This window comes from Schistocerca nitens, chromosome 4 (genome assembly GCF_023898315.1).
Source record: "Schistocerca nitens isolate TAMUIC-IGC-003100 chromosome 4, iqSchNite1.1, whole genome shotgun sequence".
In the NCBI taxonomy this organism is placed as follows: domain Eukaryota; kingdom Metazoa; phylum Arthropoda; class Insecta; order Orthoptera; family Acrididae; genus Schistocerca; species Schistocerca nitens.
Genome location: NC_064617.1, coordinates 551,244,539 through 551,266,877, shown reverse-complemented (window position 1 = coordinate 551,266,877; position 22,339 = coordinate 551,244,539). Strand labels below are relative to the sequence as shown.

General features: G+C 40.1%; 1 protein-coding gene across 1 annotated transcript in view; it reads left to right on the top strand.

Moving 5' to 3' along the window:
- Positions 1 to 22,339, top strand: part of LOC126251380 (juvenile hormone esterase-like) — a 119,500-nt gene that overhangs the window by 79,860 nt on the left and 17,301 nt on the right. The window contains exon 9 of the mRNA XM_049951765.1: positions 16,287 to 16,416. Coding sequence (XP_049807722.1) covers positions 16,287 to 16,416 — 130 coding nt within the window. The remainder of the gene's footprint in view (positions 1 to 16,286; positions 16,417 to 22,339) is intronic.

Genomic DNA, 22,339 nt, shown 5'->3' with positions numbered 1-22,339 from the left:
AAAACAGTGAAATTCTCTCTCAAAGGCCGAAACCGGGTTGTTCTGACTACACACATATGAATATAACATCTTGAGGAGAGAAAGTGATTGAATGTTGGGCGTGTCCTCAGAAACAAAGATAAAGAGACTCACTGAGATGAAATATCTCACAAGGGACACTTTTGACCCAGAATGCTTGGAGCCACACGAAACCATAATTAGACCAACATTCGATCACAAAAACAACAATGACCTGTTCCATTTCCATGAAAAACACCGCACTTGTGTGTTAGTGCCATGAGACGGTGGAATGTGCCCTAACGAGTACTCGAGTTGTGTGAATGGTATAGCTGTTGTATAAATGTATCTCTTGGAGTGTTCACGTGTGGTTTACTGTTAAAGTGTGTGTACGGTGTTGTCATGAAGAGAATTAACCCTACAAATATGGTCCAAATATTAGGGACAAAGTGGCATCATGCTGAATATGGAAATGAAACTCGGGTCGCCAATAATTAGTTCATGGATGTGTCATATAACATAATAATTCAGTAATATAATGAGGATGGGATGGAAATACATAACGTTAATGTGGATAGATAGACTGATATTGAAGGACAGGAAGAACCTGAAACTGAAGGTGACTCTTCAAACGGTACACGACATACGTCTCCAAAGCTACAGGAACAGTCAGCTAAGAGTGAGTGTGAGCTATCTCCACCCAATGACTAAAAAATCAATGAAGCATTTTCTAACTGCAGTCCTTGGCGAGTATGTAACAACTGATAAGAGCTTGTTGCTGTGTGATTCCTGGTAAAGTCATACAGTTCGTATCCATATGGATACAAGTTTTTGAAACAAAGTTGTTATGCTGAAGATATTCCCACCTAAAACAACAAAATATTGCCAAAGCCTTGATGTTTACTTCTTTCAGTAATATAAACACTATATCTGAAGGATTGCTGATTATGTAAGACTATCATGTGTCAAACCATAAGTGCAGGAACATGATCGTTATTTCATCATCAAACTTCACCTTGTAATTTACAATCAACTTTTTGCACCAAAGTGTAAAACGAAGTTGCAGTATTCTTGGTGAAAGGCTGATCGTGACGTTGACATACATGTATCATCATTTTTAAATGTAATTAAAGTTTTTTAGGAATTGGAATGCTTGAATGTGAAAGTGATTTTAACTGTGTAACCGTGGCCTTTTGTGAAGTGCTTCACTGCTTTAAGCACTTCATCTAAATCGCACATCTGCCCTATCAGGATTAATAACAACAATATCAGGTGTGTAGGATATGTGTTTTTCCGCTATTGTGATTAAACAAAGCGTTTTTGGCACTGTTGATTAAAAATGTGATGGCACATTGACGTCAGTGAATTACATGTAATTCCCCTCTTATAGTACTGATATCTTATTACTTTATTTCTCTCTATTACTATGTCACTTGTTGTAGAATGCAACGTTCTGAATGGAAACGACACAGATCTCTGTTTTTTATGATCGAGTGTTATTCTAAGCCTGGTTTCTTTTGGTTCTGAGCGTTCTGTGTCAGTGGTGCCCTTCCCAGATAATTGGTTCAACTCTTTCCTTGGGATATTAGAGCCCCCATTAATTACAGCCACCGCCGTTATTTATAACTATGTACTGCTATGGAATGTGAGAAACAAATCTAAATCCAAACTTAAGGGACACTTAATTCACGATCGTCTTGAAAATTAACAGTTTCTAACAAAGGTGATAGGGGATTCTCTACACTGCACTGAATTGAACTGTACTTAACCCTGTACTGGTCGCGATCAAAGAAGAAACGTAAGTGGTCGCATGGATTATCTATGTATGCCGTTTTCTTACAAAAAAAGCGGCCACCGAATTTTGAAAAAAACGTTTATTGGTTGTTTTGTGTGTTCCCCAGAGCAATGTTTATTGAAAGCTGCCAATAAAAAGTAAACACATTACCTCATATTTGGAAAAGCAACAACATTTTAATAACAAGTCACAATATTAACTAATATGACGTCATTGACTTTGATTTCGTTTGAAAAATATACATTCGTATAAATATAAATATTATCGTGGTTTTTGGAACATGATATATTTCCGAACTTGGAATGATCAAACCAAATGAATTTATTAGATGTATTTTACACATTTCATGTAGTTATACTTCATGATCTTTCACAGCTACAGCAACGACCTACAGAACTTTTCTGTGTCATTCCTGAATTTGATGGCTGACGTTTCACCAGAGGAATGGCAAAATAAGTATTTTATTTTGAAGCACAGACTTCTTGGCAACATTTTTCATTTCTAATCTTCGGTGAGCCATCAGTTTCATTCAAGACAGAGACAAGCCAATAACAAAATGTCGGTGTCGAACTGCAGTGTAGGTTTGGTTCGTTATATAAATGAAAATGCATTGAGTGCGCTAAATTTCAGCCAATCATAAAATACATCAAGAGGCCATCTTCTTGAAATTCCGGATGTGTCATACAGCACGCACATCTTACCAACTAGATCCCCACCGTTCTTCGTACGATCGTAGAACGTTATTATTTCTCGTTTCTATTGAGAAGCTGCATCGGTATCAAATTTTGCGTCATTGTGCATTGCTGACATCAAAATCACCATTTAGTTAGGCTTCGACACGTAACAAATCAATGTGCAAGTGGGGTGGGAGCCAAATTTTGGAGAATTTATTGGATTTCCTTTTCCCACACAAAATTCCCTGGGCACTTCTCCTTCGTCCTTTCGTACCGTGACAACTTTGGTCTTACTATTTTCAAACAGCTGCTTGGCAACATGGAGTGAGGAGAACCACTTGTCCACTCTTATATAGATGTTCCTTTCGCGCCCAGGAAGTACGACTCTTATTAGCTATCAAATAACTTCTTTCATTACTCAAACGATATGGACCTTCTTGTTGTTGGCCTGCTTGTATTTACAAGTTGACAGTTCATGGGTAGTGACCATTAACAAGGGCAAATACCTACACCTCATATTTTGCAGGCTTGCTGGGAATGTACTGTCTAAATGGACAGTGTCCACTGAATGCCATAGGCTGTTCATCAGAAGTCATTTCAGCCCTCAGAACAATATATTGTTGTAAGTTTGCAAGGAACAAATACAATATTTCACATACTGAGGCCACTTGGTGAATTTTTGCGTGAAGTTCGCGATCACTAAAATCATCAGATAACAAAGTTCTGATAAGAAATTTATATCTTCTCTCAGGCATAGTCAAGTAAATTGCTTGACATCCAGTATGCTTTACAGGCTGGTGCTCGAGTTGCATGTTTATAGCACACAACTCATCAACAGAATCTCAATATATCCTTTTATTTCTGCTGCATCTGCTGGTATGGCACCTATCTCTCTGGAATAATTATTCTCGATATGATTTATTTGTATGTTTGTATGTGTATTTAGTTATGAGATCAATGACATTACCGTCTAAATAAGGGTCATGCAAGCTTCGATAGTAGTTCTCTGTTTTTGCAGTTCCTTTAGGAGGCACATATACACTGAAAAGCCAAAAGAACTGGTACACCTACCTAGCATCGTGTAGCCTCCCCACCCCCCCCTCGACCGCGGGGAAGTGACGCAACACGACATGTCATGGACTAGACTAATGTCTGTAGTAGTGCTGGAGCGAACTGACACCATCAGTCCTGCAGGGCTGTCCACAAATCACTTAGAATACGAGGGGGTGGAGATCTTTTCTGAACAGCACGTTGCAAGGTGTCCCAGATATGCTCAATAATGTTCATGTCTCGGGAGTTTGGTGGCCAGCGGAAGTTTAAAACTCAGAAGAATGTTCCTAGAGCAACTCTGTAGCAATTCTGATATTTAATAACCGGAGATTTTCAAAGCAAAACTTGTCATAAGCATGTGACTTCACGAGAGATATTCCCTCCCTGAATCCCACTTCCTGGGAAACAAAAGAAACAGGTAAGCGAAGCTGTTCTTCCATTTTCATTACCTTCATTGCACAAAGATTATTTTCTGATTTCCTTAATCAAATGTAATAATTTATGTAATGTTATAAATACCTTGAATTATAGTGTGAAAATGAAAGTCCAGATCTTACATCTGGTCATACAAAGAAGTGGGAAACTTCAGTCTAATAATAACAATTGTTGATTCTCTATTAACATACTTCATCTGTCTAGTTGATGTCTTCTTGTGTAAACTGATCCGTTTTATGCTATTTTTAGGAATTTTTGGATGGTCACACTCTGAGTTATTCGGGGGGAGTATTGTGAATTCCGTTTGTGTTACGCTGGAGATGGATCGCATTGGTGCCTTCGTGACTTTTTCACTGTTTGATGGTAGAGGATAAAGATGATAGGGCGTTGAGAATCTGTTGTACTTGTACCTAGTTTGAAGCGTACAACATTGCGCGCATTTCCGGCGAATAGTCAAAAGAAGGTCCTGTTGTAGTAACTGAGATTGTTCTGTTTATAGACAGGTTGCAAAAGGTAATAGATATGTCTTTCTCCAACTTAAATTGCAGAGATCAGATGGGTGAAGATAAATGCATACTCATCTATGCTTAGAAAGGGAGATTGCTTTTTTATTATTAAGTGAGGTTTGGGCAGGATTGAATATGGTTTTATATATGCGAGTGTTTAAGATTTGTGAGTGGAAATTGCCAGCGGAGGGTGAATGATGTCGGGTTCGCTGGCTGGGGGAGACACTGTTTACATGTCCTGTTGGAGATGCAAGGGGGAGATAAAGATCTGTACCATTCAGGAATCCATTTGTGCACTGTATGACGTTAGAAAATAGCTGGAGAGCAGGTATAGGGAGAGCCCACTTCAGCTTTCTGGTCCTGGGGCTGTGTGGACGGCTGTTTAGATGGACAGCTATGTGGCTTTGACATGCCGCTGGCGGCGCTCGGACACTCGCTTTGTAAGGCGCTATGGGATTAGTTTGAGCATTTAATACTTGTTTCGGTGGTTATTGGATTAAGAACTGTAATATTGAAGGTCATGTCCTCAGCAGGACCGCTGTGTAATTGAGTACGTGTGTTTACGTATTTAAAGATATGTTTCGTGAATGCTGATGTTAAGTTGATGGCGCAATTTAGCTACCACTGTAAAAAAATAGCTGTCTGCTGCTGAAAGAAAGAAAGAAAGAAAGGGGTGACCTTGCCCCCAGGCCTGATGGATAAGTTATTAGATAAGAGCAAGTGATGTTGAATGATGTTATGTGTTCGGATAAAGGAGTCTCTAAACTGTGGGGCGAGATTTTTTATGTGGAAATTTATGCAATCTATATTCGACCGCTAGTGACAATAGTTAAAAGCGGAAAAATAGGTACAAATCGAGCCGTAGAATGTTGTGGCAATGGTAATAATATTTAATTCAAGGTGGAGGTGATAAATATGGACCAGGCATTGAATATTGGTGTGTCATATGTGCTTGATGCTCTGTATAAAAGTTTGACTCTTTAATTGCGTTTGGTATTTTTGGGTGTGTGTAAAATTAATTTTACTGTTGAAAGTGCGAGAAAGATGAGTTGATTGGTGTTCAGACAGAGGATACGTTTGAAATTCGAAAACAGGGGATGAGAATGGTAAATTGATTGATGGGCATGGTTTGTGAGGTGATATATGAGTGTCAACGTAGGGTTGAGGACGTTTGCGTATGTTGATGGTGGGACGGGTGTGAGGTTAGGTGCGGTGGGAGGTATAAATTAGGTCTTATATTTTAAAAAGATGTTGTAAAGTAAGAATAATATTGAGAAGGTTTCAGATGGCTGGTCACACGACGAGGCGAGAGCGGGGATGTGTAGTCACGTTTAGTTAAAGGGCCGTGTAATGTCGTGTGAGGAGCAATGCGCAGTGTGTCATAGGAGGTAAAGACATGTGCTGCTATTATATGTCTAGCGTATGGAGGCTGCACTTTGGAATTATGCTAAGTTGATATAAAGTTGACTTTTACCCGTGTTCGGTGGTCGCGGCTCGGGATTGTGACGGACGCGGTCCTGGACACACGTATGTGTGTGCTTTGACCACTGACGAACGCGTTGACCGCGCCAACTCACGCTTGCGGAAACCGAGCAGGGGCTGTGCGAGGCCTGAAATCAGATGGATAGGTGACTTCACGATCCTGTGGGCAGGGTGCGGAGTAGGGGGTACCTGCGCACGTCTGCTGAGTTATTTTGCGAGCGGATCTGCAGGCTCTGCTATGCGTTATTAGGATAGTTTACGAGTACTGAGCGTATCTACACATCTGTGTGGGGAATTATTTAGTAGCAGTTTGCTATAGTGTGTACTCTAAATTATGATTGGGTGCGTGTCTGTGGGCTATGCAACATGGCCCAGGGTGATTGTGTGATAGATATATTGTATGGATAAATAAGTTGTTTGAAAAAATAAATAGAGAGTTGTCAATCATTACACCGCAGCGGCGTTATTCGTGTGAGTCGACGAGCTATGCACTATTCTGACAATAGGCGTGAAGGCAGGTCCAGACCTGAGACGCCTGCGGTAAATATGAGAAGAACAATGCAGCTTTCACGTGTGTCAGTTGAGAGCGCTCTTTCTGGTCGTCTGTGAGGAGCGCTCGGAAGCTGAACTTGAGTGAAGGCTCTGGAACCCCCTCCCCCAGCCGACCGCACGCACGCGCGTGGGCGGCCTGGGCCTGCCTTTGAGTGTAATCTAAGGCGCATAGGCGATATCAATTTCTCCAGTGTTAGGCGCGAATGCGACTGTGTTGAGGTCATGTTTGGGGGGAGGCCGAGCAGAGACTTTTGGTCGGTTTGGCAGCCGTGGGTGTTTGGGCGCGTCTGTTGCACTATTTTGCGGGCATGTCTGTGCACTGTGCTGTGCTTTATTTGGAGAGTTTAAGAGTACAGAGCTCGTCTGCTGATATTGTGTACTGCATTATTTAAGAGCTGTTTGCTATTGTGTGGTGAAATTAGGAGCTGTTTACGTGTTTGTGGGCTGTGTCAGATGACCACAGTCGGATCAGTGCGGGTGTTTTGTGACAAATATACTCCACTACTAAATAGAAGGGCTTGAAATAAATAGAGTGCAGCCCTTCCTTACTTCCCTGAGCAGCACAGCGTAGTCTGAGATGTTATTGCGCAATAACGGCAATCTGGTCAGACTGTGAGTGAGCCGACAAATAACTGGACAAATTTATCTGTAGAGGAGTTACATGTCTGGATTGCACTACTGGAGTTCAGAACATGCCTTAGGTCAGCCTTACATATCGAAACCTATGAGAAGTAAAAGTTTCAAAAAGATATGTCGCAAATAAATAAAGTACACTCGTTCCTCCTTCCATCAGCCTATGCACTGAAATTATTTCCGAAAATTAGCAGTTGTTTCGCTATTTGGACGTACATGTTTTGCATTATTTACGAGCGGTTCGCATGTCTGTAGGCTGTGCTGTGAGTTATTTTTAACTGTTTACAATTAGCAAGCGTGTGTCTAGAGCATTATAAATGAGTTGTGTAGGAGTGTTTTGCAGATCTGTATGGTATGGAACATGTCGGTGTGATACATATACTCCATTCCTAAACAAAGTAAATTCGTTCCTCCATCCATGGGCCTAGTGCGGGGTGAGTCCTTTTACCCGAAACGTGTATGAAGAGGTTGAGTGCTGGTGGCTTAGTTTAGCGGTGATGAGGTTGGTGGCGGAAGCGCCAGTGAGCTTTGTTTAATGGCAGATTTCAAACTTGGCGCTGGTTCCTAGGAGGACGTGGCGGTCGGGTGGCTGAGGTTAGTACAAGTGCCCTTTATTTCCAACAATTTTATTAGGTTGGTAGAGAAAGCTGAAGTGACCTTTCTTTACTGCCAGAATTCAAACTCGGCGCTGGTTCCTAGTAAGAGGTGTTTGTCTCGTCCTCAAAAAGTAGTTGAATGGCTGGTTCAAATGGCTCTGAGCACTATGGGACTCAACATCTTAGGTCATAAGTCCCCTAGAACTTAGAACTACTTAAACCTAACTAACCTAAGGACATCACACACACCCATGCCCGAGGCAGGACTCGAACCTGCGACCGTAGCAGTCCCGCGGTTCCGGACTGCAGCGCCAGAACCACTAGACCACCGCGGCCGGTGGTAGTTGAAATTAGGTAGTTGAACACCTTTGCATACGTATATGAAATTGTAAATTGAATTATTTAATATGATTAAAAACGAAATGGAATTAAGTACTTACGTATTTACAGAAGACTATGTCCGTCGCGTGTAGGGAGGGTGTGTGACGTAAGCGGGGTGGCGGCGCAGCGATTGTACAATTATTACGCGCGCACGAGAGAGAGTCAATTAGCGAGCGTACTAGTGTGGACCAAACGCGATGTTATATAATCACGGCGGATAACAGTGTAGAGCAAACTTTGCCGCCAAAAGTGTAGCAATGCGTTCTCGCTCGCACAAGGACACGTGGTGCACGGTGAGCAGTCGGCATCGACAGGTTTGAACGTGCCCAGGAAAACAACTTTGGCTCCAAAAGTGTGGCAAGGAATGTCCGACTGTTGTGTGATTCAGCTCCGAGGCAAACAATTTTGGCGGGAAACGTGCGGAAGCGACGAATACACGTGGTGAGTGGACAAGGGACCGCTGTGACGTCAAACTCGGCAAGTTCCAGTGTGTCCAGCGAAAACATGTTTACGACGTGGGAGCGATCACTGCGCTCGCCCCCCAACGTACAGGCAATCCAGCGCAGGCGGCCGCCTCACGTGACATGCGTTGGCAGTGTCTCCGCGCGCTGGCCAGGGGGTGGTGAGGATTTGAACTAATTCAGTTGGAGCGTGGACGTCATGGCGACTGCACTGCGATATCAATGACGTGTGTGCTGAATGTGTTGGAGAAAAAGTGATGACCGTACTGCTCGAAATAAAGTCTTCAGTCCCTTCCCCCCTGCAAAATCAAAGGACATGACTTACGATACTATAAGTGCAGTTTATTTTTTGATGCGAATATGATAGGCTACCAGTGAAAAAAGATAAGTAATGTAGAAAGTTCGTACGTGTGATCAATTATGGTAATGGGATTTGAACTTGTGATAGATTTTTGTTATGGATGTAAGGAAATTGGCTTTCTCACCGAGGAAATCAGACATCTTCAATAAATAATAAATGATAACAATAAATAGAAGTACAGTTTTTGAGACATTATCATGTTGGAATTTGGCGCAATTTTCTAGTTGATTTAGGTCTATAATAATAAATGATAATGAATAATAATAAATGATAATGAATGATAATAAATGACAATGAATGATAATGAATGTTAATAAATGATAATGAATTGTTGTTGTTGTGGTCTTCAGTCCTGAGACTGGTTTGATGCAGCTCTCCATGCTACTCTATCCTGTGTAAGCTTCATCTCCCAGTACCTACTGCAACCTACATCCTTCTGAATCTGTTTAGTGTATTCATCTCTTGGTCTCCCTCTACGGTTTTTACCCTCCACGCTGCCCTATAATACTAAATTGGTGATCCCTTGATGCCTCAGAATATGTCCTACCAACCGATCCCTTCTTCTAGTCAAGTTGTGCCAGAAGCTTCTCTTCTCCCCAATCCTATTCAATACCTCCTCATTAGTTATATGATCTACCCATCCAATCTTCAGCATTATTATCTTCTTGTCCAAACTATTTATCATCCATGTTTCACTTCCATACATGGCTACGCTCCATACAAATACTTTCAGAAATGACTTCCTGACACTAAAATCTATACTCGATGTGAACAAACTCCTCTTCTTCAGAAACGCTTTCCTTGCCATTGCCAGTCTACATTTTATGTCTTCTCTACTTCGACCATCATCAGTTATTTTGCTCCCCAAATAGCAAAACTCCTTTACTACTTTAAGTGTCTCATTTCCTTATCTAATTCCCTCAGCATCACCCGACTTAATTCGACTACATTCCATTATCCTCGTTTGATTTTGTTGATGTTCACCTTATACTCTCCTGACACTGTCGATTCCGTTCATCTGCTCTTCCAAGTCCTTTGCTGTCTCTGGCAGAATTACAATGTCATCGGCGAACCTCAAAATTTTTATTTGTTCTCCATAGATTTTAATGCCTACTCCGAATTTTTCTTTTGTATCATTCACTGCTTGCTCAATATACAGATTGAACAACATCGGGGAGAGGCTACAACCCTGTCTCACTCCCTTCCCAACCACTGCTTCCCTTTCATGCCCCTCGACTCTTATAAGTGCCATCTAGTTTCTGTACAAATTGTAAATAGCCTTTCGCTCCCTGTATTTTACCCCTGCCATCTTTAGAATTTGAAAGAGAGTATTCCAGTCAACATTGTCAAAAGCATTTTCTAGGTCTACAAATACAAGAAACGTAGGTTTGCCTGTCCTTAATCTAGCTTCTAAGATAAGTTGTGGGGGTCAGTATTGCCTCACGTTTTCCAGTATTTCTACGGAATCCAAACAGATCTTCCTCGAGGTCGGCTTCTACCAGTTTTTCCATTCGTCTGTAAAGAATTCGCTTTAGTATTTTGCATCCGTGACTTATCAAACTGATTGTTCGGTAATTTTCACATCTGTCAACACCTGCTTTCTTTGGGATTGGAATTATTATATTCTTCTTGAAGTCTGATGGTATTTCGCCTCTCTCATACATCTTGCTCACCATATGGTAGATTTTTGTCAGGACTGGCTCTCCCAAGGCCGTCAGTAGTTCCAATGGAATGTTGTCTACTACCTGGGCCTTGTTTCGACTCAGGTCTTTCAGTGCTCTGTCAAACTCTTCACGCAGTATCGTATCCCCCATTTCATCTTCATCTACATCCACTTCCATTTCCATAATATTCTCCTCAAGTACATGACCCTTGTATAGACCCTCTATATACTCCTTCCACCTTTCCGCTTTCCCTGCTTTGCTTAGAACTGGGTTTACATCTCAGCTCTTGATATTCATACAAGTGGTTCTCTTATCTCCAAAGGTCTCCTTAATTTTCCTGTAGGCAGTATCTATCTTACCCCTAATGCGATAAGCCTCTACACCCTTACATTTATCCTCTAGCCATCCCTGCTTAGCCATTTTGCACTTCCTGTCGATCTCATTTTTCAGACGTTTGTATTCCTATTTGCCTGCTTCATTTACTGCATTTTTATATTTTCTCCATTCATCAATTAAATTCAATATTTCTTCTGTTACCCAAGGTTTTCCACTAGCCCTCGTCTTTTTACCTACTAGATCCTCTGCTGCCTTCACTACTTCATCCCTCAAAGCTACCCATTCTTCTTCTACTGTATTTCTTTCCCCCAATCCTGTCAATTTTTCCCTTATGCTCTCACTGAAACTCTGTACAACCTCTGGTTCTTTCAGTTTATCCAGGTCCCATCTCCTTAAATTCCCACCTTTTTGCAGTATCTTCAGTTTTAATTTACAGCTCATAACCAATAGATTGTGGTCATAGTCCACATCTGCCCCTGGAAATGCCTTACAATTTAAAACCTGGTTCCTAAATCTCTGTCTTACCATTATATAATCTATCTGAAACCTGTCAGTATCTCCAGGCTTCTTCCATGTATACAACCTTCTTTTGTGATTCTTGAACCAAGTGTTAGCTATGTTTAAGTTGTGCTTTGTGCAAAATTCTATCAGGCGGCTTCCTGTTTCATTTCTTAGCCCCAATACATATTCACCTACTACGTTTCCTTCTCTCCCTTTACCTACTACCGAATTCCTGTCACCCATGACTATTAAATTTTCGTCTCCCTTCACTATCTGAATAATTTCTTTTATTTCATCATACATTTCTTCAATTTCTTCGTCATCTGCAGAGCTAGTTGGCATATAAACTTGTACTACTGTAGTAAGCATGGGCTTTGTGTCTATTTTGGCCACAATAATGCGTTCACTATGCTGTTTGTAGAAGCTTATCCGCATTCCTATTTGTTATTCATTATTAAACCGACTCCTGCATTACCCCTATTTGATTTTGTATTTATAACCCTGTATTCTCCTGACCAAAAGTCTTGTTCCTCCTTCCAGCGAACTTCACTAATTCCCACTATATTAATTATGTATAATATATAAATAATTATAATGAATTATCACGAAACAAAAGTAAGGTTTTGCAGCCATTATCGTGTTGGAATTTTCTAGTGGAGGCAGGTCAATAATAATAAATAATAATAAATGATAATAATTAATAATAAATGATAATAAATAATAATAAATGATAATGAATGTTAATAAATGACAATCAACAATAATGGATAATAATAATAAAGACAATACAGTTTTGCATACATTAACCTGTTGGAATTCAAAGTTCCCGCCATTTTTTCTTCTGGAGGCTTAGGTTAGTGGATATCGCACAATTGATCTATTTTCCCGCCAAAATTCAAAATTGCCGCCATTTTTTCTGGAGGTTAGGTTAGTGGACATAGCACAATTGGCCTATTTTCCCGCCAATTCTGCCATCTTGGATGACGTCATGCACTGTTGCGAAGTCTACATCGTCGCCATCTTGAATAAATTTGGCAAAAATGGAGAGTGGGGCCACACGAACCTTGCCCTACTGCTATCCTCTCGAGCTTTATTTGCCTGCCACGCCCTCTGTGGTTGATTGTCATTGGCATGTCCTATCCTGGGGTGGAAGGGGCTGTGTTACCCACCCACTAGACGACAGGCTGCCTCCGTCTCCTCATATCTTTGTCTGTGAATCTTGGCCAACACCGTCCACTACTGTGTTGGGAGGAGTATAGTTCAGATCTTGCCAGCCACTCATGGTTTTCCTTCACCAATATCTCTATTTCCAGTATTCTTTACTGCAGGGTATTTACTCATCTGCACAAAAACCTGCAGAATGACTCAACACTGAATGAAGATTCCATTTACCTTCGCCCCCTTATTCAGTACCATAATTCATACTGACGTCTTCCCTAGTTATGTCTCTAATTTGTTGCAAACTATAGATATCAAACATTCTTGGAGCTTTGTAGCAGCTCCTGTACCTTACTCCTCAGATCAATGTCGTTTCAGTGTCCCTTACTTTTAATATTCCCCTCTCAAGGTCTAAATTTGGTTCCCTTAGCCAATGTGCTGCTAAAATTGAAGGTATCACTAACCTTTCTCACACTAATAAACCAATATTACGTAACTGGTTACCAAATCCCAGATATGCAGGAATGGTTACAGTTTGTTATCCCAGCGCATTCAGTATTTGTGTCTTTGCCAATGGGAGAGTATTAATATATCCAAACACCTGCCTTTTTGTTTTCTCACTGTTAATATCTAACAGTAACCCACAATTATTCTCTCTATTTACCAACGGGAACTGAAGATTTGTAGCTAAAAATTTCATTATTTCTTTTCTCAGTCTCTTCCTACAATTCACGTGGAGCATTATGTCTCTATAACATGTTAACCGTTATGCTATGAAATTTTTGCCCCGGGAAACTCATAATCCCTCGACTTTATGTATTTGTGTGTCGCCTTCCGTCCCTTCTATTCGATTAGTTAGCGTTTTAGAGTATGTTAGAGGGCCATTCTCCCTCAGGCTCCCTCGCACTTCCTCTAACTAGCGTTCTTTCAGTATATCTCTATTCTTGAGAAAGATGGTTTTTATTCAGTGGTGCCAACCAGCCCTATCATAATTATCTCTTCACTTAGGAACGGTAGGTATTCAGAAATCGTATGGTTGTGTCTTTCTCGTTCAAGATCTGATGTAGCTACCATGCTCTATCCGACTGCCAGGGTAATCTCGTCTGTGTTTCTGATAGGGAATAGTTAATTTCGTGCAAAAATTCTCAGAGAGTGCACCTATCTCCTTTCCGATCAAAACGAATCTTTGAATTTCTCGACATATTCAGAAAATATTTGATGTATGTCCTAATAGCTTAACCTGTCCATCAAAATTTTGCACCGCAGAATTATTGAGTTCACAGTCGTCGATCCAAATTATTGAAACACAGAATTGGAAATTATTGTAAGCTGTCAAATATTCTGCTCAGGGCAACCGGTTGTTGGTTCTAGAATAGACTATTTTTCCCTCCTCTGCTTCCATTCCTCTGTTGGTTACAGTTTCCAGACTTTTGCTTTGATTTCTCAGACTTTTCTTTCTCTGATAATTTCAATTGACCTGAGCTTAAGCGTCCACATCTCTGTTTCGTAATTTCCTGCATTTTTAGCTCCTGTACCTCATGTGCGTCTTGAATGCGTTCAGCTTCAGCGTTCACAGTGTTCCTAATGCCTTGTTATATGCCACCAGTTTCACAGAGATCCATCCAGTTTCGTTTGACATCAGCGCAAGAACATTCAACAGGCTTCGCTGTGTAACATTCGTTGCCATATGCCAGGGCACCACAGCTTTTCAGCCGAGAGAACCTCTTACTGCAACAATTTTACTCATATTGTCTACACTGTCACCGAAATGTTTCCATCTTTCTGGTACATATTGCGTAACTTTCGTAGCACGTAACATGCTTGTTGCCAAAGAAGACCTGACCGATGTGATGACTAATTTTGCTTTTTGGGGAGTTAGTTAGTTACATGTTACATAGGTCATTTGAACAATTCTCTTGTCGAACTGAAGTGTAACGAGTCAATTTACAGGAATGCATACTATATCTTCAGTGTCAGCATTAATGGCAACTTTAATTTTAGTAGTAGTCATGTTACTACACTTAAAAATGACGTATTTTTTAAAAATCTTCTCAGGTTACTATTTTTAGTAGAAATTCGGCCTTGGGATACAAGAGGCTGTCCAGGGATAATGATCTTAGGTTAAATTGAAAACTTGCTCTATTACCTTTCAGACAAATTATGGTATAGAGTAAATGATCAAAAGTTTTTGTTGCTGGATATTGGACTCCTTTCTGAGCCCTTGACAGATTTAATATGTCATTTCTTCATCTTATGTTATAAGTCCTGATATCATTATTTTTCTAAAACTCTGATGAATTATTTATGACGAATTTCAATAGCGAATATGTGTAATGTGACGGTGCAATTAAAATATCGGGCTCCTTAAAGACGACCACGGCTGAACAGTATGTATTATTCTTACTCTACCTTTTCTGCTAAAATTACTTTCTTTCTAAGTGATGACTTACCCCAAAAAATTATTCTGTAAGGCATTATTGAACTGAAATATGCTACTTATGTCAGCAAGTTGTTTTGTTTCCAAGTCTAGCAATCGCATGGAGAGCAAAAGCACCTGAACTAAATTGTTTGAGAAACTTAACAATATGCGTCTTGCAGTTCAAGTTTTCATCAATATGTACTCCCAGAAATCTGGAGCGTGTACCCTACTCACTGACTCCTGTTCACGCTCTGCATCATTTGTTGGTATGACTCTGTTTGTTGTACGGAACTGAATATAGTGCGTTTTGACAGAGTTTCACAGAAGAATCTAGTGGGATTTCTCACGTTTGATTGATTCCAAGTTTAATATCGAAACAATGAGTTAGAGTCAAAATCAACAATAATTCAGGCAAAATCTTTGACTGCAGCAGTTATTTTACAACTGTCTCTGAAAGTATTATACATTAGATACATTGAAACTTCGTGGCAGATTAAAACTGTGTTCCGGACCGGGACTCGAACTCGGGACCTTTGCCTTTCGCGGGCAAGTGCTCTACCAACAGAGCTGCCCAAGCACGACTCACGCCCCGTCCTCACAGCTTTACATCTGCCAGTATCTTGTCTCCTACCTTCCAAACTTTACAGAAGCTCTCCTGCGAACCCTGCAGAACTAGCACTCCTGAAAGAAAGGATATTGCGGAGACATGGCTTAGCCACAGCCTGGGGGATATTTCCAGAATGAGATTTTCACTCTGCAGCGGAGTGTACGCTGATATGAAACTTCCTGGCAGGTTAAAACTGTGTGCCGGACCGAGACTCGAACCCGGGACCTTTGCCTTTCGGAGGCAATTGCTCTACCAACAGTGAACACTAGCCCGCGAAAGGCAAAGGTACCGAGTTCGAGTCTCGGTCCGGCACACAGTTTTAATCTCCCAGAAAGTTCCATATCAGCGTACGCTCCGCTGCAGAGTGAAAATCTCATTCTGGATTAGATACGTTGTTCTCAATGGAAACCATTACAGAGAAGTTAACAGTTTTGCACATGAAGAATTTATGCACTAGTGATAGTGTAAATTTTTAGTTAAACATTCATTAGTTTAGGTACTCATAAACGACTGCTATATATAATTTATCCATAACTGAACATTTATTAAAAATTTCAAAACTAAATTTTAGCAAAACATCACTTCTCTATCATCTTGTTGCACCGCAACACTATTTCGGTTACATTGTTTGTGACCCAGTTTCACACCGGCTCATGAAAATACTTTTGATGTTGGTAGTTCAACAACGACATCCAGAATTTCGAGCCGACTGATGCCTTTGTCAGAAAAGTGGTTGAAGTCTCCAACGTACCCATTTACTACTACGAGTTCGACTACAGGGGAGAGAATGTCAACAAGACTCAATGGGGTAAGTAAAATGGCTTGTTAACTTCTTTTTGAATGCATTAAATCTTTATGTGTTCCGTTTATAGCTCAATACGGTATGTAGAATTTTGAAATATAATGCTGAATCATTTTACTGACAAAGATACTGGCCGCGTGGTTAAAGTCGCCATGTCACGGATTGCGCAGCCTCTTCCGCCGGAGTTTCTACTCCTCCCTCAGGCATGGGTGTGTGTTTTATTCTTAGAATAAGTTGGTTTAAGTTATTTTAAGTAGTGTGTAAGTATAGGGACCGAGGGCCTTAACAGTTTGGTCCCTTAGGAATTCACACACATTTGAATATTTGAACAAAGATACCTCTGTACTTATTGCAGTAATTTACAGTGACTGGAGAGAAATGAAACTTAATGTAGTTCCCTTCTCTGACGAACTTCTAAATCACTTACCTTGAATTCGAATCATCAGAACCAAAATTTATGCTGTCTTTCAATGGAGAGATGTCTTCCTTTAAATTCTAAATCTCTCCATAATGTGAGCATGTAATACTCTCTACTATTTCTCGCATCAGGACGCCGCTCTGGGTGACAATCTAGGTGAGGGATGGTGAACCAATGAGACCTATGCCACTGAAGGTACGCGACCAAAGGTATTGGTCACAGCATTAAATGAGGAATTTATTTAGGCATACCTAACCGAAATAATTCATTTGTTCATCTACATTAGAAGTCATTGTACCGAAGTTCATTGTGAATGAGCTGTTGGTGCCTAGGCATCATACAAATTGCAGAAGACATAGCTTCAGTCATGTTAACTCACTCTGAGTCACATACTGTAAACTAGTCAGTTACCTTAAATTTTAAAATTTTGAAAAATATGCTTATTGTTTTTAATGCATTCTTGTAACTGAATCCACATAAGTCCTAAATTTTTCAGTTAAACGCAACCCAAAAATATAGGTCTCAGTAGTAGTTATAATTTTCTACAATCTATGTCTATTCAGCGTTCAGGGCCATACTTACACATCAGTATATCTCTTTAAAACCTATTTTAAGTGTAAAGGTCAACAACAACAATAATGAATGAAATTTTCATTTTTAAAAATTTTCTTTGTGATGGTGATGAAGTCGGTAGTACGTTATTGAAAGTGAGTTGATACGGCTAAGAGGATGCTAAAACGTATTTTCAGGTTCTGGACCCTACTTACACATCTGTGCCTCTTCAAAAAGTACGTCGTTAATATTATCCAACAAAAATTAATGAATTTTTGTTTCCTTTTTTTTGGGAGTCCTAAACTACCCATACCCCCCTCCCCTGCACTTGGCAATGCGCGTTATTGAAAATGCCTCGGTATTGCTAGGGTCAATAAACGGAATAAAGCGTCTTGTGTTTTATATTCCAGGACCATGTTATGTCGAATATTGTCTATAGAAGGACGCTGTGTAACGAATTACATATCTCTTGGCAAAAACCGAACCAGAGCAAAAGGAATTCGTTCTATTTGCTATTAAAGACTGGTTGTATGTGCTATTGCCGGCCGAAGTGGCCGTGCGGTTAAAGGCGCTGCAGTCTGGAACCGCAAGACCGCTACGGTCGCAGGTTCGAATCCTGCCTCGGGCATGGATGTTTGTGATGTCCTTAGGTTAGTTAGGTTTAACTAGTTCTAAGTTCTAGGGGACTAATGACCTCAGCGGTTGAGTCCCATAGTGCTCAGAGCCATTTGAACCATTTGTATGTGCTATTAAAGACTGGAATAGACAGTTGACGTCTGCGATTAAGTATATTAGCAAGAACTGTCATACCAGTGCCTCAAGTTTCTTGGCTACAAATGTCATTACCGGTATGGTAAACCTTTTGTCGACTGGTTATTTTTGAAGGAAGCATGCACCAATTGGTTTCTGAATATTCGAAAATGAAGGTAAGGTGACTGGAAGCATTAAAAATATTCATTTATCTAGAAACACAATGAAAGACAGAATCATAAAACTGGCGGAAACTGTAAGTAACAAGTGACATCAGGTACTCTCCTCATATTTCTCTGTGTATTGACGGAGGTACACATGTAACTAAATCTGCCGGTTTAGCTGTATTTGCTCGATATTGTTCTGTAAATAATATCAACGAAGAATTCATTGTCGTAATGTGATTGATATCAACAACTAATGGCAGAGATATTTGTGTGGCTGTTAAAAATTCCCTTAGTGAAACAAAAATAGCTTTAAGCTACATTGCTTTAGTAATGAATGATGATGCCCCTAATACGGTGGGCTAAAATAATGATTTTATTAATTTACTCCTGGCACATATTGGACATTCTATTTTTTAATTCCACTACGTTATACATCCACAAACCCTGTATGCAAAGTGTGATTTCGTTTCCCTGGTAATATAATGACCGTAGTTACAAAAGTAGTGAACCATATACATCGCATGCATCTAAGGGTTGGACACGTTGTTATTTGAAGTCAGTTTGGCGTACAGTGGCTTGCTGATGTATAACAATGTTCGCTGGTTGAGCTGCAGCCAGAAATTTCAAAGATTTGTCGTTTGTATGAGAAAAAGAGGCTTTTTTACCAATTGAAGAAAAATTGTGCAATATTGACAATAAATTGATGTTAAGTGTCTTACAACATTGATTTTTGTTACTGATATGTGTCAGAATTTCAATAATTTGAGCGTAAAGCTTCAAGGCACAAGCAAAACTGTTTTTATCCCAGATATTATTCACTCTCTTGAGGATAAACAGCATGTTTTCAGGCACGTTATTGTTTCCAAAAACTACAAATATTGCACAAATTTGAAATAAAATTACCAGCTGTGTGGATTTACATGAAAAGTCATACCAAGAAAAATTGTCTGAGGAATTTTCTTTCTTAATACATTTTTCATTCGTACAGATTTCATCCGAATTTTCTCAGATCAAGTAGTTGTCGGAAACACTACAATTTATTATGTATCTAGATGTTACTTCACTGGTTAACTAGACATGTGTAAATTTGATAAGTTGGAAATGGAAGAAACTGGAATTCCGTTGACTGATGTCCAGTTTAGTTCAATATGGCCTAAAAATTTGTCGAAGCAAGAAAAGAACTGCAAGTAAACATGAGAGACTAGCAGTCAATACGAGGAAAAAATGGCATTGAACTGATGGAAGTTTGAAATTAAACTCCGGACCAAAAGCTGGTGTTTGCTGTCCTGGCAATATTTTCCGGTTCCTACTTCTATGAGTTATTAATACATGAAATGAATAACCTTCGCTAGGAAATTATTTGTCAGATAATTCGAGTCCATCTTACATTCTGCAACAAGTTGCGAAGTATGCACGTAATATAAATTACTTGTCATCGAATTTGCAACGCCAGAAATCACAATTATTTTTCTTTCACTTAGATAAAACAAAATGTCTGTTTTGTTACTGTGTGAAATATTTATTTCTCGTTGCAAATAAAGACTGTTAACATGGAAATATTACGTTTTTTCACTAAACAGCAGAGCCTAAATTTCTATGCACCGTCACATCTTAAAACTTGCATGCATTCATGCACTATGATACATCTAAAGATGCACAAAATAATAAAAAATTGCATGTAGATGTACAAAGGTACGGAATTTCCGCTCTTGGTGGCAGTCTAGAGTCTAGGCTGAGTGGCAGTATCCAGTTTCGGACTCTCTTCTCTCTCATTAGCACCAGAAACGTGGTGCAGACTCATTTCAGTCATTACATTAATCCCCTTTCTACACAGGAATCAGATGAGAAAATCTACGTGAAAATTGAAGTGGTAAGTCTTACGTCCGGAGTTAACCGGTTCGTTCAGTTTATCAGTCGCTAGTAACAGTCGTCATACAAACTTATTGTTATTCTTATCTACAGCTTGGTGTTATAAAAACAATAGTTTCTTTATTTTATGGGCAGAAAACGGAAATACTATTGTCATGTTCACCGAAGGGAAGACTTTGTAGTCGCAAGCCCGTGTCGACTACGTACAAAGGATTGGACCAAGACTTTATTCATGTTACATCAATGTTAAATTTTGTTGGATGCGATCATAGGCGCTTCAGTCAGTCACATTGGAGCTAGCTTACTGTAGCTCACAACAGAAAGCATTCAATTGTAATGAAATTGCAATTTAGGCAATAGAATTTCGAATCAATATGAATTGTTCCTCGTATAGGTCTCTTCATCCCTGCACATGGATTACAGTTATTTATATTCAAAACAATGTTTTCTCTTTTAATGGCAGGTGCCATATACGTAAGAGAGTGGCCATTTTATTGTGCCAGTGAGATTGTTACACTACTGCTAGCGTTTACGTACTTGTTATGCAGTATGAAAACAATGGAATAGTAAAACCAGACATCGCCTATAGGGGACGCATCGACTGTTGTAACTAACGTCCAAACACACTTACATGTCGAGTGTTATTTGGATTGACCCGTTCCTCACATCAGACGGTAGCAACCGCGGATCTTTATTGCCCTGGTGGCAGCAGCTTCCTAGTTAAAGACAGTTTGACACCATCGCTAACACACTTTACATATGTTGCTCGTTTTTCACTAGCGAAACCGGTCAACCTAAATCAAATAATACGTGACTTGTGGCTGTGTCCTGTGCATATTCTGAAGTAAAGTTGACACAATTTTCAGCACGAAGTTGAACAGAATTTTGTGGAACAGATGAAGTGCATGATGTACAGGAATGACAGAAATAGCCTAAAAATCTGCCATCTCCAGTTTTTGTGTCGCTTACTTGTTCGATTTTAGGAGACCAAACGGAGAATACTTTTATCGATAGCGTCTCTGGTGGGCCGCTTGAATCTGCACGCACAACGGGCTGATTGGCTAATTCCAAAGCTAATTAATTTTGCGCAACGTATCTAATTTTTCTTAACAATTTTTTCTCAGCACAACCTGCTCTGCAACATCCTTAGAAGCTTGTCAGGCTGTTTCTGACCACTTTGTATAATGGTTAGCATTACAGAGCTGTACAATATCTCTGAATTTGAGGATTCGTTGCAGTCTGACTCCACTCTCTGCTGAATTCTGAATCTCTGAACAGTACGACATTGAATTAAAGAGGACCTGGATGTATTTCCCGAGATTCTGAATCCAAACGGGATAAGTGCGTGTCCAGAAGGAACCAGCAGTTATTATCGATCAGCCATATCCCTGTAATTCTCAATTGGTGATAAGTAACACGAATTGGGAACATCAAATGCGGCATGTGTGGCTGTTTGAAGAAGGATTTCATACTCGCAGGGCCCTCTTTATAGACTGTACGCTTCTAGTCAGGGGTGGTGGGGATTATTCAGTTTGTCTTTCATCTTGTGACAACCTTTCTAGGTATCTGGTATATGAATTGTGGTGCAACGCCTAATTTTCTCTACAGATTACATTCAATATATAAATATAAGTGTCGAGACAGTCTTGCAGAGCATGATGTTGTTGTTGCTGTGGTCTCCAGTCCGAAGACTGGTTTGACGCAGCTCTCCAAGCTGTAACCTGTACAAGCATCTTCATCTTCCAACAACTACTTCAACCTGCACTGAAGCGCCAAAAAAACAGGTATAGGCATGCGTATTCAAATACAGATATCTGTAAACCGGTAGAATACGGCGCTGCGGTCGGCAACGCCTGTATAAGACAACAAGTGTCTGCTGCAGTTGTTAGATCGGTTACTGCTTCTACAATGGCGGGTTATCAAGATTTAAGTAAGTTTGAAAGTGATGTTACAGTCAGCGGACGACCAATGGGACACAGCATCTCTGAGGTAGCGATTAAGTGGGGTGTTTCCAGTACGACCATTTCACGAATGTGCCGTGAATATTCAGAGGTGTGGGGTTGATCTGTTATTCTGTTATTTTGCACAACGAATTAATATGAGATGTACCTTTTACCCTGTGGCTCCTGCAAGATGCAATTTCCACCCCCACACTACTACAGAAGTTAGAGAG